The following is a 16723-nucleotide window of genomic DNA, read 5'->3' as shown; positions in this document are numbered from 1 at the left end:
GCTCCTAGTTTGACTATCATAGATTTTCCTGGTTAAGCCTGCATTATGTATTAGGAGGTCTATGCCTTCAATACGAAGTTTGATTTTATTCTCACTAAGTCTAGAACTCTTATTATGTATTATGTATAAAGATTCTTATCTTTTATATGTAAAAATAAGAGTACTGTCTTTGTGTAACTGAAATGTATGCCGTCTTTTTCTCTCTTGATTCACAGACAGAATATTTTAATATGAAGATGAATTTCTACAATGAAATGGCTGTCAGGGTAAATATTTCTTCACTTGTTAAACAAATGAAAAGTCAATTGTGCTCCGAATTTGCTTTTAATAAAATGAGCATACCAGAATAATATAAATTTGATTGATATGCTGATGGTAGAGAGAGGAAATAGTAGCTAGTGAAAAAGTTGAAGTTATACCAAGTAATCAGGGCAGCATTCAGAAATTAAAAGATAATCTAAAACTTATATTGTATACACATTTTTGAGGTGGAGGTAAATATTTCCGAGTCACAGCTGGAGAAATAGCTTAAATGTGACCCAGAGAACATAAATAGTGCATAAGAAGAAATAGTTCCACGGTTTTAAATACCCAATATCATTATTGCCAGGGCATTGTAGTCCAGTGGTTAGAGATTTGAAGATCATAAGCTGTGTCCCATGTTCCTGTTGAAGTTCGACTAGTTAGAAGTAGTGGTTAGAGATTTGAAGATCATAAGCTGTGTCCCATGTTCCTGTTGAAGTTCGACTAGTTAGAAAGGGAAACTGAGTCGGATAAGGAGATATAGGTGAAATCAGATCCAAGTCCTCTCAGCCTCCCCATTATGAAGCTCAAATCTTTACAGATCATTTTACAACGAAAGAGTCAGGTTTTCCAGGTTTTCTATTTCCAGGTTTTCTAATCCTGGCTCCTCCACTTGTCTGCTGTTTGACCTTGGGCAAGTCGCTTCACTTCTCCGGGCCTCAGTTACCTCATCTGTAAAATGGGGATTAAGATTGTGAGCCCCATGTGGGACAGGGGACCGTGTCCAACCCAATTTGCTAGTATCCATCCTAGCGCTTAATATAGTGCCTGGCACATAGTAAGAGCTTAACAAAAACCATAATTATTAATTATTATTATACCCTTATGAAATCATCATACAGCCAGGTTTAGAAAGTAGCTTTTACTTTCAGAAACCAGGGAGACCCAAAACTGTAATAGGAAGAGAAATAGAATTGTGTAGGCGTATAGCAACTCATAGTAAGTGCTCAATAAATACAATTGATTGATTGATTTGGAAAAGATGATCCTTAGGCTGGTTTCCCTCCTAGGGCATAGAAATGGTTCATTTATATCGTTGTAAAACATAAAAAAATGAACAGGCTAGATATTTAAGTGACATTAGATTAGCAGTCACTAGATTTTAAGCTTCTTGAGGGCAAGAATCCCATTTACCAACTCAAGGATATTTTATTCTCCCAAGCACTTCATACAGTGCTCCACACACAGTAAGCTCTCAATAAATACCACTGATTGACTGAAGTCAAAAGATCTGGTTTTAGTCCTGATTCTGCTATTGGCTGCAACCTGGCCCTCGTTTTGAAATCCGTCTGAACCTTATATTTCATCTGGAAAATAAGAATAATAATGCTTGATACTCATCTTTGTGAGCTTTAAAAACATGTGGAATGAATAGTAGAACTAATATATGCAAAGTACATGCTACTTAACGAAAAACACTTTATAGATTCAGGGGATTAATAACATTAATGACATTTTTATTAAATAGGTTTCCTTTCCATGATTCCATTTTTATTTAAGTATTGGGGGGGAAATCCTATTGTTTTGTTGTCTGGTAGTACTCAGGTAATATGAATTTTTTTTCAACTAAAGTAAATTCATGGCGGGGGGGAGGGGGGGGGACCATTCTATGAGCAGATGGCTTTTGATATGTCAAGATTTTGCCATTTGCTTTAGTGCTTAAAATAAATATTACTTATAAGATCACTTCCATTTTGATGTTACTTAATGAGGAATATGCATCATTGATTTGACTAGCTTAAGGGGTCATTTAGAACTTGCCCGCTAACAAGCTGTAATCTGCTGAGCACACAATGACTTTGTTTAAAATGATCTGTTCAGTGCTGATCAATGAAAATAATTGTTTTGTACCAATCACTTTTGAAAGTTGAAGGGCATGTGTACTGTTCATTTTTTGAAAGTGTTAAAGCATTCACCTTGGAATTTAAAAGCAATTGTCACAAAACTACATAGCGCTTTACAAAAGCGAAAAATTTATCAAAGCACTTTCAATATTTTTATTATTCATTCATTCATTCATTCAATCGTATTTATTGAGCGCTTACTGTGTGCAGAGCGCTGTACTAAGCGTTTGGGAAGTACAAGTTGGCAACGTATAGAGACGGTCCCTACCCAACTGTGGGCTCACAGTCTAGAAGGGGCAGACAGAGAATAAAACAAAACATATTAACAAAATTAAATAAATAGAATAAATATGTACAAATAAAATAGAGTAATAAATATGTACAAACATATATACATATATACAGGTGCTGTGGGGAGGGGAAGGAGGTAAGGCGGGGGGGTGGGGAGGGAGAGGAGGGGGAGAGGAAGGAGGGTGCTCAGTCTGGGAAGGCCTCCTGGAGGAGGTGAGCTCTCGGTAGGGCCTTGAAGGGAGGAAGAGAGCGAGCTTGGCGGATGGGCAGAGGGATTGGGGGCATTCCAGGCCCGGGGGAGGACGTGGGCCGGGGGTCGATGGCGGGACAGGCGAGAACGAGGTACGGTGAGGAGATCAGCGGCGGAGGAGCGGAGGGTGCGGGCTGGGCTGGAGAAGGACAGAAGGGAGGTGAGGTAGGAGGGGGCGAGGGGATGGATGGCCAGCCTTGAAGCCCAGGGTGAGGAGTTTCTGCCTGATGCGTAGGTTGATTGGTAGCCCCTGGAGATTTTTGAGGAGGGGAGTAACATGCCCAGAACATTTCTGGACAAAGACAATCCGGGCAGCAGCGTGAAGTATGGATTGAAGTGGGGAGAGACACGAGGATGGGAAATCAGAGAGGAGGCTGATACAGTAATCCAGACGGGATAGGATGAGAGCTTGAACGAGCAGGGTAGCGGTTTGGATGGAGAGGAAAGGGCAGATCTTGGCAATGTTGCGGAGGTGAGACCGGCAGGTTTTGGTGACGGATTGGACGTGAGGGGTGAACGAGAGAGCGGAATCGAGGATGACACCAAGGTTGTGGGCTTGTGAGACAGGAAGGATGGTAGTGCCGTCAACAGTGATGGGAAAGTCAGGGAGAGGGAAGGATTTGGGAGGGAAGGCAATTACTACTATTATATATTCAACTATTCATTCCACATGTTTTTAAAGCTCACAAAGATGAGTATCAAGCATTATTATTCTTATTTTCCAGATGAAATATAAGGTTCAGACAGATTTCATGATGAGGGCCAGGTTGCAGCCAATAATATTATTATTATTATCATTAGTAATAATGGTAATGGTATTCAAGTGCTTACTATGTACCAAGCACTGTGCTAAACACTGGCGGTAGATACAAGATAATTGGATTGGACATAATCCCTGTGCCACGTGGGGTTCATTAACGTATTTGTGCACTCAAGATGTTGTGTACTTGAAAGAAAAATAATATATTCAAAATCACATTCATAGAAATCACATTCATAGCTGTAGAGATAAATATCTATGGCCTTGAGTAAATGTCAACTGTATTTACTGACTGAAATTTACCAGAGCAACTGAAATAGCCATACACAGCTAACTTCCAGTTCCTCTGATGCATTGATCAAGCGTTTGGTCTTCTCACTTTTTTATAACAACTATGGTAAAGATTTTCTTTTCTACTCTTCAGCTAAGTGTTATTTTGCATGTGAAAAGCAAATTCTGGGAATGAGTATCTGGCTGTCTCAGCATAATCTCTCAGAGCAATTGGTAAAACAAATCAAATTCCTGGTCTTCCGGCAGGAATCCTCAAAATCAGTTAGCAGTGGTATTTTTGTGAACACCTCCTACATGCAGAGCACTGTACTAAGTGCTTGGGAGTGTACAATAGACTTACTCCTGCCTTCAAGAAGCTTACATTGTAGTTGGAGAAACAACGGTTGGGGTATATAAGGGTGCGTGCGGGGGCTGGGGGGCAAGAGTTGGGAAGGTGGATGATGATTACTGAATGTGTTTAGGTGCTGAAAGTATTGAATTGGCACTCACAAGTGCTAAATAGTAGTTGGAGATATAAAATGGGGAGGGTAAAAATCAGCTGGAAAAGGCCTTTTGGATGAGGTGTGATTTCACTGAAGAATCCCGTTTATGCCCATGGCCCAAGAAGTTGGTGGTTGGTTTACTGAGCCAACTGCAATGCCATTAAAATAATATTTTATGCCAAGCACTGTACTGAGTGGTGGAGTAAATGTGAGATAATCAGATCTGACCCAGCCCTTGTCCCATATGGGGCTCACAGTAAAAGAGAGGATTTTACAGATGATGAAACTGAGGCACACAGAAATTAAACGACTTGGACAAAGTCACACAGCAGGAGGCAGCTGGCAGAGTTGGGATTACAGCATCCATCAGATGAGATTTGTCTCCATGTGGAATTTCGATTCACTGGAGAATCAGCATTGATCTAGTGGAAAGAACATGGGCCTGGGAACATGAACATGGGCATGGTCAGAGGACCTGCGTTCCAATCTCAGTTCTGCCCCTTACCTGCTGTGTGACCTTGGCAAGTCACATAACTTCTCTGAGCCTCAGTTCCATCATCTGTAAAATGGGGATTCAGTGCCTGTTCTTTTTCCTACTTAGACCTTGAGCCCCATGTGGGATCTGCTTATTTTGTATTTACCCCAGTGGCTCGTACAGTGTGCGGCACATACTCAGTGATTAACAAATGCAACAGTGATCATTATTAGTGATGTCAAAAGTTGGAAAAAAGTAATTGGACTTGACAGTGATAATTGTGGTATCTTTCAGATGCATTCTTTGTAGTAATAACATTTATTAAGTGTGTGTGCTGAGTACTGTACCAATTGCTGGAAAAGGATAGGTGAGAATTGGACATAGTTCCTGTCCCTTGTGGGGAGTATGCTAAACACTGTGTTAAGCGCTGGGGTAGATATACTATAATCAGGTCAGACACAGTCCCTGTCTTATATGGGGCTTGCAGAGTAAGAGGGAGAGAGAAAAGGTATTTAATCCCCATTTTACAGCTGAGGAAACTGCAGCAGAAAAACCTAGTGACGTGCCTAAGGTCCGTAGCAGGGAAGTAGCAGAGCCGGGACTAGAACCCAGGCTGCCTAACTCCCAATCTTATGTCCTTTTCATCAGGTCATGCTGCTTTATGTTTGATTGTATCGTTTAATACAGAAAAGCATACAATTTGAAAAAATATTTCAATGTTTGATAGCAGTTCGAAGTCCTCATCATTTCAATGAAAAGAGACAGAATTTAAATGCTCTTTTTTGCTACACTATCATATAAAATAAAGTATTGTCTTTGATAGATTCAGAAACGATGGCGAGGCTATCACACCCGGAAAGAGAAACATAATTATTACGCAAGGAAGAAATACCTCGAAGGAATTTGCCGAAACAATGAAAATTTAAGGTGATGATCAACAAATACACTGTGGTAAAACTTTGATTTCTTTAAAAGCATTATCATTTAACTGTTCTCTGCCTGGTCTATTCAGTCTTCTACTACCAGTACAATCAATCAATGGCATTTATTGAGCACTTTTTGTATGGCAATTACCCTGGTTTTTAATCCATTCTCATGGTTGTGAATTTAATAGTGAACATCCTTCACTCTTCTTCTCGTAATTCATCAAGGACTTTTGGTCGATGACCCATTTCTTCTTAGGAAAAGTCCTCATCCTAACTAGCGTTTGTGAGCCAGGACATTTGGATTCTGCCGTCAACCCAAAAGCTGGGAACTACTCCATCATCAATCGTATTTATTGAGCGCTTACTATGTGCAGAGCACTGTACTAAGCGCTGTACTCCAAAATCTGAGCAGTGCAGTTCACCACCCAGATCACTCAGCTACTCCCTAAGAACTGAGGAGCTAACCCATCTCCTTCAGCCACATCTGTATTTATCTTTATACTCAGTCACTTCTCCTCCTATCTATAATGTATTTTAATATCTATCTCCCCTCATAGATTGTAAGCTTCTCGAAGGCAGGGATCATGTCTTCTCTATTGTACTCTCCCAAGAGCTTAGTAAAGTGCTCTGAACAATGAAAGTGTTCAATAAATACCACTGATTTATTAGAAAGATACACACATGTCTAGGCAGAGCTAGGACGGTGCTTGGATTTCTTAAAGGTTTGTCTCAGAGGAAAACTCCTGCATGTTGCTGCTCTCTTTCCTGTTGGTATTTATCTGTGGTAAGGCTGTATTCTCTGGGATTCATCTGTAACTGGGGAAGTGGAGGTTAACGTGATCAAATTTAGGATTATTTCAGCTTTAAACATTTTCCATCCCCTTTCCCAAGCAAATGCCTTAGATTCAGGCCTGTCTTAGGCTCTGGAATTCTGGTTACAAGCCCATGCTAAAGGTCTCTGTATTTCTTTGATCCGTGGGCCTGCAGTTGAGATTCTCAGATTTTGAATTCTCGCTTTATATTCTTTCTAATTAGTAATATTGATTAAATTTTGACTTTAGCCATTATTCTGTTGGGGGGCTTTTGTAGAGCTAGCGCTTTAGATGTGCACATTGTCCAGAGGTCATTGGGGTTTTCTGGGAAGAGATTTGCTCCTCTGCTCCAGTGATCTTTGGAAAATATAAGCAAATCTGGCTCCTACTTCATGGGTCTTGAATTTTTTTCTCCCCTTCTCCCCATTAATAATTAGTGATAATAATCATGGTATTTGTTAAGCACTTACTATATTCCAGGCACTGCTGGGATGGATACAAGCAAATTGGGTTGGACACAGTCCCTGCCCCACTTGGGGCTCACAGTCTCAATCCCCGTTTTACAGATGAGGTCACTGAGGCCCAGAAAAGTGAAGTGGCTTGCCCAAGACCCCACAGCAGACAAATGGTGGAGCCAGAATTAGAACCCATGACCGCCATTCAACTCCCTTACCAGACTTCCACCTAGGCTCGTTTGGAGGGTTTGAATAGTGCCCATGATCTACCCAAGAGAGTGCTGTGTTCACAGTAGGAACTAAATACGGTTGAAGATGATGATGTTGAACAGGGTGATGAGCCATGGTGACGATCGATTTATTTAATCAGAGGATTAAGGTTTGGATTTAGCGCTTAGTACAGTGCTCTGCACACAGTAAGCACTCAATAAATACGATTGAATGAATGAATAGTGGAATTTTTTTTTTGTTTCCCTAAACGAATCCTCCTCGCTAGTTGAGAACTTTTGGTGGTCAAAAATAAATCATTCAAGAGTCAAAATAGCAATGTAGACTCAGGTTTTTGTGAGGGACTTCTGTGATGAGACTTGTTTTGCTAGGCAATATTTAGAGGTCAACACAAGATTTTCAGGCACTTTAGAAGTTGTGTTTTATAATGGATCTAATAAGATAATTGATTAAAACTGTTACCGTGTATTAAAACATCAATGAATTTTCTGTGAAGGGGAGTTCCAGTAGTAGATGTGCATTATAAAGTGATAAATCATGAGTCAAACTGCAGCAGTTTCTAAAGCAGGTATGTCCATTCCTGAGATGGCTATACATTCATATCTGGGGGTCTCTTTAAAAAAACCCCTAAACTTGAAAATACAAAAAAAGTCCAAATTAATAGCATTCTAGTACAATTATAAAAACTAACAAAAGGAAATGAAATTGATGAATAGTACTATCTTTATATTTTGTGGATGCAGTATTAATAAATGCCATTGTTATTATTATTAATAAGAGGAGCTCTTGATGCAGAGACAGTGTTCCAAGATTACAGGGGAGAAAAAGTTAGGTAAAGAAGAGAAAGTAAGAGGCAGAGCAAGAGAAAGACGCACACTGGCTCGTTACCATACATACGTAAATGCTCACACTTGGCCAGGTGATCCTCTGGATCAAGTGGAGTGCATCTTTCTGTTGAAAAGAGTATGGAAATTCATTCATTCATTTGATCATATTTATTGAGTGCTTACTATGTGCAGAGCACTGTACTAAGCACTTAGGAAAGTACAGTACAATAAATAGTGACACTCCCTGCCCACAATGAGCTTACAATCCAGAGGAGGGGAGGCAGACACCAATGCAAATAAATAAAATTACAGATACGTACATAAGTTCTGTGGGGCTGAAAGGGAGGAAGAGCAAAGGAAGCAAGTCAGTGCGACGCAGAATGAATAGCATGGTATCCACTGGTGCCCTGCAAAATAACAGAAAGAACTATAGGTTAACTTACTAATAACCAAGCTCACAGTCTAAATAAGATGGGGAAGAGGTATTCCCATTTTACAGATGAGGAAACTGAGGTATCGAGAAGGTAAGTGACTTGCAGCAGGTCACGCAGCAAGCAGTAACAGAACTGGGATTAGAACCCACATCCTCTGAATCCCAGGCCCATCCTCTTTCCATTGGGTCACACTGCTGGAGATCCCGGAGAGCGGCCTTCTGGAATAAGCCTAGCAGCAGTAGTGCTTCTAATCGGGATCCTTGCTGCCAGTAGAAGCAAAGGAGGGGCAGGCTGGTCTGTGTCCCTCTCTCACCTCCTGCTTCCCTGCTGCCAGCCAGCTAACTTCCCGACACCTTGCAGAACCTGTTGGCCATGTTTTGGTCATGCCTCCTCTGAGGTTTATCTGCGTTTTTCCATTAAGGCCATAATCATGCTTCAGAGAAATGTTTTCCTATCCCCAGATTCCTCACCATCTTTGGCGGACCTTAGCATGTACAATTTGGAAAACATCAGAAAATAACTCATTTGATACTTGGTGGTGATGGAATGTTTAAAGTTAGGGATTTCAGAAAAACAAAGAAGGAATCTCCACCAACAGGAGAAAGCTAAAAGGAGTGCTTTATTCAGGACCAGAGCTACATTTAGGAGAGAGAGTAATCATTAAGGCCTCTTTACTTTTGTTTCCTCCTCCTCTGCAACACCTCTCTTCCCCTGCCCCCTGCCCCTGCCCCCACAGTTACTCTCTCTAAGGGAATGAATATGGTCACAAAAGCAAGCTTCGCTTTATTAGTAAAAATGATATTACATTTGATTCTTCCTTCTACATTGGAAGGAAGAAGACTGGGGCTCTAATCCCAGCTCTGCCACTGACAAGTCACATAAACTGTAAATTGGGTATAAGCCACCTACATTCACTACCCCTCTCTACCTCTCAAATGTGAGCCCTTTAAAGAACAGGGACTGTGTCCAAGCTGATTATTGTCTATCTACCCCAGTAATTAGTAAGCCCTAAATATGTAATGCATAATAATGATTAAAAAATTATCTCCAATTCTTCTGGCTCACTTAAAACTATGGCTGGAAGAAACTTAGATACCTTCAAAAGTTATATCATCTTTTTCAATCCACTGACATATTTTAATATACTGAAGCAATCATTTATGGCTTGAAGGTGCTAATGCAGCATTCCAAAATGTCCATCTTACTTCCAAAACATAGTTTATAAACTGGGAGAGTCTGACTCAACCTAACTCATAATTAAATTATTTTAAACTCAAGCTAAAAATGGCACAAATTCTTCTTAGTTGGGCACAAGTTTATTTTAGGGGCTCTGGGTGATAGATTAGTACAATTATATCTTTCTACCTTAAAAAAAACATATTCCTCTAAATTGAATAATGTGAAATGACAAATGTGTATTTTATTTATGTATATCTGAAGAACATTCAACCATTCTAAGCATTGGCAAAATGGTGACATGGGGAGATTTGCCAAGAGCAATTAACGTAGGTTATAATTCCCTATGATGTAGTGGAATTAGCATTCTGTTTCATGTGAAGCAATTTCTAATCCTTGATAAGCAAATGGACATTACTTCTCATAAATTAGCATGCTGTTGCCATTATATCATTAGTATTTACGTAGAATGTCAATTTCCAACTATGGTTAACTTATGATTTTTTGACTGAGGTTAGCTCCATAATGCGGCATATAAACCACTTCTTCTGTGGAGCTCTGTAAAGAAATTAGGAAGGGAGAGCCAAACAGATAAAAACATATAAATCATAGATATTAGGTTCATATCTTTCGCCACTGCAGAAGTAGTAAATATTCTAGTGGAGGTGTTTTGCAAAGCAATTATTTTGAATATTTAAACCACAGTAAATATACAAATATTGAACGTGGCAGTATATCTAAGAGAGTAGCACTGGGAGTATAATTAGCCCAGCGTGGTAAATGAGTCATTTACAAGCCATGTTATGTTGGTCAAGTAGACTACATCTATTCTGGCTCCTGCAACACTTAAAATCCACCACGTTTTCTCATTCTACCACATTGTGTTTGGCAGCTACCACCAGGATAGTAATGTTGGGTGGGGTTTAGGGAAACGTCAATCAATCAATCAATCAATCGTATTTATTGAGCGCTTACTATGTGCAGAGCACTGTACTAAGCGCTTGGGAAGTACAAATTGGCAACACATAGAGACAGTCCCTACCCAACAGTGGGCTCACAGTCTAAAAGGGGGAGACAGAGAACAGAACCAAACATACCAACAAAATAAAATAAATAGGATAGAAATGTACAAGTAAAATAAATAAATAAATAAATAAATAGAGTAATAAATATGTACAACCATATATACATATATACAGGTGCTGTGGGGAAGGGAAGGAGGTAAGATGGGATGGAAAGGGGGACGAGGGGGAGAGGAAGGAAGGGGTGTAATGAATTCGGTCAGAATTCGGGTGTAATGATTTGGAGATGTATTTGGGGTCACAGCATTGTCATGCAACTGAAGAAGAAACTCTGTTTACATGGCAGAAACAGCATGAGCAGAATAGAAAATTGCAGACACGGGGATTGATGAGGAAGAGCTCATAGCCTTATCTAATATTCCCCCATGTTGTCACAGGATAGACGTCATACAGTCCTGCTCTATCTAAAGTGCATCTTAACAGAAAAGTAAGAAAAGGTGCAGTTTTGCTAAGCTCTAACATATCATTGGCTGTCAGGTGGGGCTTGTTATGCTGTCCATCCTCATTTAACAATCCCACAAGATCTCTTAATGAAGTTAAGCCCCAAGTTCACTCCAATAATTCCGTGGCAAGAGTTTGTGCAATGTAACAATTTATCACTTGTCAGGAAGGCACTTTTAGTTTATACATTTAATAAGGGCATCCTCTAGCTTGGTTAATTAGAAGTGAACAGTTTGCATATTTACTAAATGCGGAGTGTCATTGCCACCACGGCCTATTGCCTACATGAATTATTTCTCTATCTGCAATAAACAGCTGGGTAATTATTACTGCCATAATCAGATAAATTCCCTCTGTAAGGCTTTTCTTACATGGCAATTCTTTGAACTCATCCAAAGCAGAACAAAATTTATGAACTCCAGCAGCTAGGCTACTTTTTCACAGTATAATGTCCCTGCTCTCTATTTCAAGGACATGTATATCATCATAAATATTGTGTAAATTAAGAAAATAAATATGATTACCTAAAGATTAGGTATTAATAAACTTCATTTTCAAAATATAATTTTCTGATTGCAACTGAGTAAATTACAGTATTTTGTTTTTATCTAACTGTAGTTGATAGGCTATCCTTATGAAGGGCTATGGAAGAAAATGGGAATTTTCGTTATCAAATAATAAAAACCCCAAAGATGCCTCATAGCATTGTGTCATAAGCATCATTGAGCTTATGCAAATGTGATAATTTGTAGATGTTAGGTTTTCACAATTTATGTAGTTTTTTGCGTACTACTTAGGTTTCCTATTTTAAAAGTATTGTCAGCATCCTTTATTTAGAAATAGACCTTTAGTCACAATTTGCAATTTATTTGATATTCTTTTCAAATATATAACCATACTGAAATTCTGAATGACATAGGGGAATGTGTCATTTAAATATATTTGCAGTTATGAATATGGGAAACAGTGTCTACATATTTTTACCTGTCTCAAAGATGTTGCTAGTGGCAGTGAGATCTTATTAATGTAAGCTGGGAATACAGAGCTGATGGTGAGACTTTTGTCAGTACAGTATAAGTGGCTAAAACAATTGCTGAATAACAATCCCTTTTCACACTCTGTGCCTGTGTAGGTTATCCCTGCAGCAATATTACATGGTGCCTGACACTGTTTTCTTTTCTCCCTCTTCGTATCTTGTTCTCCCCAAAGTTTTGGTTTCAAGATAGTCACCCTATTTTGCCAAGCTCTTCTGTCTTCTGTTGTATCCCAACTGTACATGGCTACATCATATTGTTTGAGATTTGCTCCATTGGGTCTTTTAAGAGTTCGTGCTATCCCCCCTTGTTTATGGCTAACCTATATCAGGTCACAACAAAAAAACAGCTGTTTGGGTATCATAAAGTCTTGTATTATTCTTTGGTTGTCCTCCCCAGCAAAGTTATCTTGTGGTGACCATTGCTAAAATCTCCAAAGAAGTTTGAGAGCTAGACTGTGGGACCGGAGGGTTTGGACAATCGATAAATCAGTCGTATTTATTGAACCCTTGCTGTATGCACTGCACTCTACTAAGTGCTTCAGAGAGCACAAAATCACAATATAATAGAGTTGATAGACATGTCCCCCGCTCACAATGAGTGTACTGTCTAGACAGGAAGACAGGCATTAATATAAATAAATAAATTATGGATGCATACATAAGTGCTGTGGGGCTGGGGTCAGGGGTGGTTAATAAAGGTAGCAAGTCGATGATGCAGAAGGGAGTGGGAAAAGAGAAAATGAGGGCTAAGTCGGGGAGGGCCTCTTGGAGGAGATGTATTTTCAGTGAGGCTTTGACAGTGGGGAGAGTAATTGTTGGTTAGAAAAAGCAGGGCATTCCAGGCCACTGGCAGGGTGTGGGTGAGAGGTCAGCAACAAAATAGATGAGATCGAGGTACGGTGAGTAGGTTAGCATTAGAGGAGCAGAGTGTGCAGCCTGGATTGTAATAGGAAAGTAGTGAGGTGAGGTAGGAGGGGGCAAGGTGATTGCTTTGAAGGAATTTCTGCTCAATGCAAAGGTGTATGGACAATCACTGGAGGTTCTTGAGGAGTGGGGAAACATGGACTGAAAGCTTTTGTAGAAAAATGAGCTGGGGAGAAGAGTGAAGTGCTCTGTAGTGGGGAGTCACAGGAAGCAGGGAGGTCAGCGAGGAGGCTGATATAGTAATCAAGGCGGGGTAGGGTAAGTGCTTGGATCAATGTGGTAGCACTTTGGATGAAGAGGAAAGGGGGGATTTTAGCAATGTTGATCTTCCTGTTTTCTGAAGAGAAGCCCCGAATGGCGTGGGTTTCTCCAGTCCTGCAGCTCAGATACTTGGTGACTCTTTACTTGTCTGTTACCTCATGGCAAATCCCACCCTTGACCTAAAAGGCTAGAAGTCTCAGGGTTCTGACAATAGGTTCTGGGTGTGAGGTAGCAAGTCGATGATGCAGAAAGGAGTGGGAAAAGTGAAAATGAGGGCTTAGTCGGGGAGGGCCTCTTGGAGGAGATGTATTTTCAGTAAGGCTTTGACAGTGGGGAGAGTAATTGCATACTACTCCCTCAGCTCTGGCTGAGGGAGAGAAAGCAGGGCAATCAACCCTTAGGAAGATCATTTGATTTCCATGGGAATAGGATCATTGAAAGAAACTGGGGCAGAGAGGCAGTTAGGGTGACTTCCAATGGCACTGGAGAATATCAGACACCGAGACACACATGTCATCACACACATTAAGCTGGATGTGCTGTGGAACATTTTTGACATGTACCATTTTGCAGCTGTATTCTGAGTTCATCTAAACTAAGGTGTTTTCTCCAGGGGGATCCATGGCTCCCCAACTTTTTCTACAGCCTTTGGAGTCCCCCCTCTCAGATCCACCTCTGTGCCACAGAGCATGCAGCGGGAGCTGAGGCAGAAGGAGGATGGGTGCTAAAAATATAAAGACCGGGAATAAAAGGGCACAGTGTTGACTATATGTTGGAGATGGCCCAGCTGTCAACAAGGCGACTGGCCACCCCAGAGAAGGGCAGAAGCAGTGGTGGATCAGGGGCAAGAACATCAAGTACAACATCATCATCAATCGTATTTATTGAGCGTTTACTGTGTGCAGAGCACTGTACTAAGCACTTGGGAAGTACAAATTGGCAACATGTAGAGACAGTCCCTACCCAACAGTGGGCTCACAGTCTAAAAGGGGGAGACAGAGAACAAAACCAAACATACTAACAAAATAAAATAAATAGAATAGATATGTACAAGTACAAGTAATAGAAGTTACTAATCGCCTACTGTGTGCAGGGAACTCAACTAACTGATAAGAAAAAAATACACAGGTGAGAATCCATTTTTTTATGGTAGTTGTTAAGCGCTTACTCTGTGCCAGGCACCCTTCTAAGCACTAGAGTAAGTACAAATCAATCAATCTGGATGCAGTCCATGTCTCAAATGGGGCTCACAGTCTCCCTCTTTTACAGATGAGGTAACTGAGGCACAGAGAAGTTAAGTGACTTATCCAAGGTCACCCAGCAGAAAAGTAGCAGAGCTGGGATTAGAACCCAGATCCTTCTGACTCCCATGCCCGTATTCTATCCGGTAGGCCACTAAGCTTCTTCCCAGAGCCCTTAAAGGGCTCACACTCTAAGACTTAAGGGGAGCTGAAACAATAAAAACCCCAAAGCATCATGAAAGACAAGGCTAAGAGTGCCGTCTCTAAATGTTGCCAACTTGTACTTCCCAAGCGCTTAGTACAGTGCTCTGCACACAGTAAGCGCTCAATAAATACGATTGATTGATTGAGCAGTAGGTCAGTTGGTAAAGGGAGCTCACTGGGAGCTCACAGTTGTCCAGAACCCAGTCACAACCACAGCCTTCCCCAAGTCATCATCATCATCATCATCATCAATTGTATTTATTGAGCGCTTACTATGTGCAGAGCACTGTACTAAGCGCTTGGGAAGTACAAATTGGTAACATATAGAGACAGTCCCTACCCAACAGTGGGCTCACAGTCTAAAAGGGGGAGACAGAGAACAAAACCAAGCATACTAACAAAATAAAATTAATAGAATAGATATGTACAAATAAAATAAATAAATAAATAAATAAATAGAGTAATAAATATGTACAAACATATATACATATATACAAGTCCCCAATTTAGTGGAAGCCTGCAGGTGCAGATGGCATATCTCTTCTAGTCGATCAATAAAACTAATTGCCACATCAGAGCACTATTTGCTTTTGTGATGTACTAGATTGAAGAAAGAGTGTGCCATCATTAGTTTTATCATTCTTTGCTCTGCGCGATGACAAATTTAAATTGCTTGTGACAGTGTAATTTCTGATTCTTATATTTACAGTATTTATTTTAGTTTTACCAAGCATGTGTTTTTATTTAACTTCAGCCATCAATCTCTATCTCGATCCAAATACCCACATTGAAATTCAGGATGCTGCGCTACATCAGTACAAGGAGATTTCTCATAAAATAACAGGAATTAAATTTTAAACAGAATCCTAATTTGACACTTTAAATTATAAACATAAAATAAATTGTTTTGAATATGTCGCTAAATCATTTTCATGCCAATATTGTGCCACTGAGGAAAATACTGATAAATTGTCCTTAGATTACGTAACGCCCCAGAAAGTACTTTTTAGCAGTTCTTGATGTAGAGTACAATTGCAGAGAACGTGGACCATTGTGTTTAGTGGCAAAGAGTCAAGAAATATGACCTGGGACCAATGTGATGGAATAACAATGCAACATCCTTCATCTAATAGCCTGCTAGAGCTGCCTACAAAAAGCATGAGTGAATTAAGTCAGTGAGAAGTACCACCAAATGATGCTTTTGAGGGTAATAGAGTAAATAACAGTTGTTTAATCATCAGTTTCCCAAACTGGTTGCTTCATAAAATTCCATGAGGCAGAATGCCTCAGGAAAGATAAGTGCAAAATTACCGCACGTGCTTTGGACTGCAAATAGTTTGGGAATGTACTGGGGCTGCCTGGTTCAAATCGAGGGATTCGAGAACGAAGACCGTGTTTTCTGATGCACAAAGTAAGAGAGCAGGCTAAGCTTCTGAAGCTAGAGCTTGAATGGAGGTGGGGCTCGGTGTCCAAAATTAGGAGGAAGAAAAAGACATGAAAGGTAGAAAGGCAAAAATGATGCAGATAAAGGGAGAGATAGAGGCAGACATGCAAAAATAATGGGAGGGAGAGAGAGAGAGAAATGCGGTCTGGTGGACAGAAGTAGAGACAGACACAAACAGGGACAAGAGGCACACATCATTATCTTAATCACTATTTATTGAGCACCCTCTGGGTGCTAAACACTATGCCAGGCATGAAGGAGATTACCCTTGAGGAGCTGACAGGCTAGTGGAAGATCTTCCACAAGCCCCATTCCAAGTCAGAGTTTGTCTTGAATTCAAGAGATACCCACACCCCAAGTGAAGCAACGAGTCTACCAGTTGTCAATTGCTGCTCCTCCAGCCAGCATTCTTAATCGTAATATTGCTGCATCTCTGGGAGGAGTATCTGCTGTCTGGGTCTCCCTATTAGGGCATTTGGGAGCTAGCTACCACTAAAAGCCAGAATCCCAGGAAGAAGAGACCCCTAGCAGACCCA

The 16723-nt window shown here is 40.4% G+C and overlaps 1 protein-coding gene across 7 annotated transcripts in view; it reads left to right on the top strand.

The window, feature by feature from the left end:
* Positions 1-16723, top strand: part of SPATA17 (spermatogenesis associated 17) — a 152378-nt gene that overhangs the window by 24842 nt on the left and 110813 nt on the right. For all 7 annotated transcript variants that reach the window (XR_005455050.1, XR_005455049.1, XR_005455052.1 and 4 more), the window contains 2 exons: positions 216-266; positions 5520-5623. Coding sequence is in view for 3 of the 7 variants with exons in the window: in XM_038761178.1 (XP_038617106.1) it covers positions 216-266; positions 5520-5623 (155 nt within the window). In the remaining 4 variants the exon portion in view is untranslated. The remainder of the gene's footprint in view (positions 1-215; positions 267-5519; positions 5624-16723) is intronic.

Source organism: Tachyglossus aculeatus, chromosome 19 (assembly GCF_015852505.1).
Source record: "Tachyglossus aculeatus isolate mTacAcu1 chromosome 19, mTacAcu1.pri, whole genome shotgun sequence".
NCBI lineage: Eukaryota > Metazoa > Chordata > Mammalia > Monotremata > Tachyglossidae > Tachyglossus > Tachyglossus aculeatus.
The sequence above is the reverse complement of the archived record's forward strand: the minus strand, read 5'-3'. Positions and strand labels throughout refer to the sequence as shown.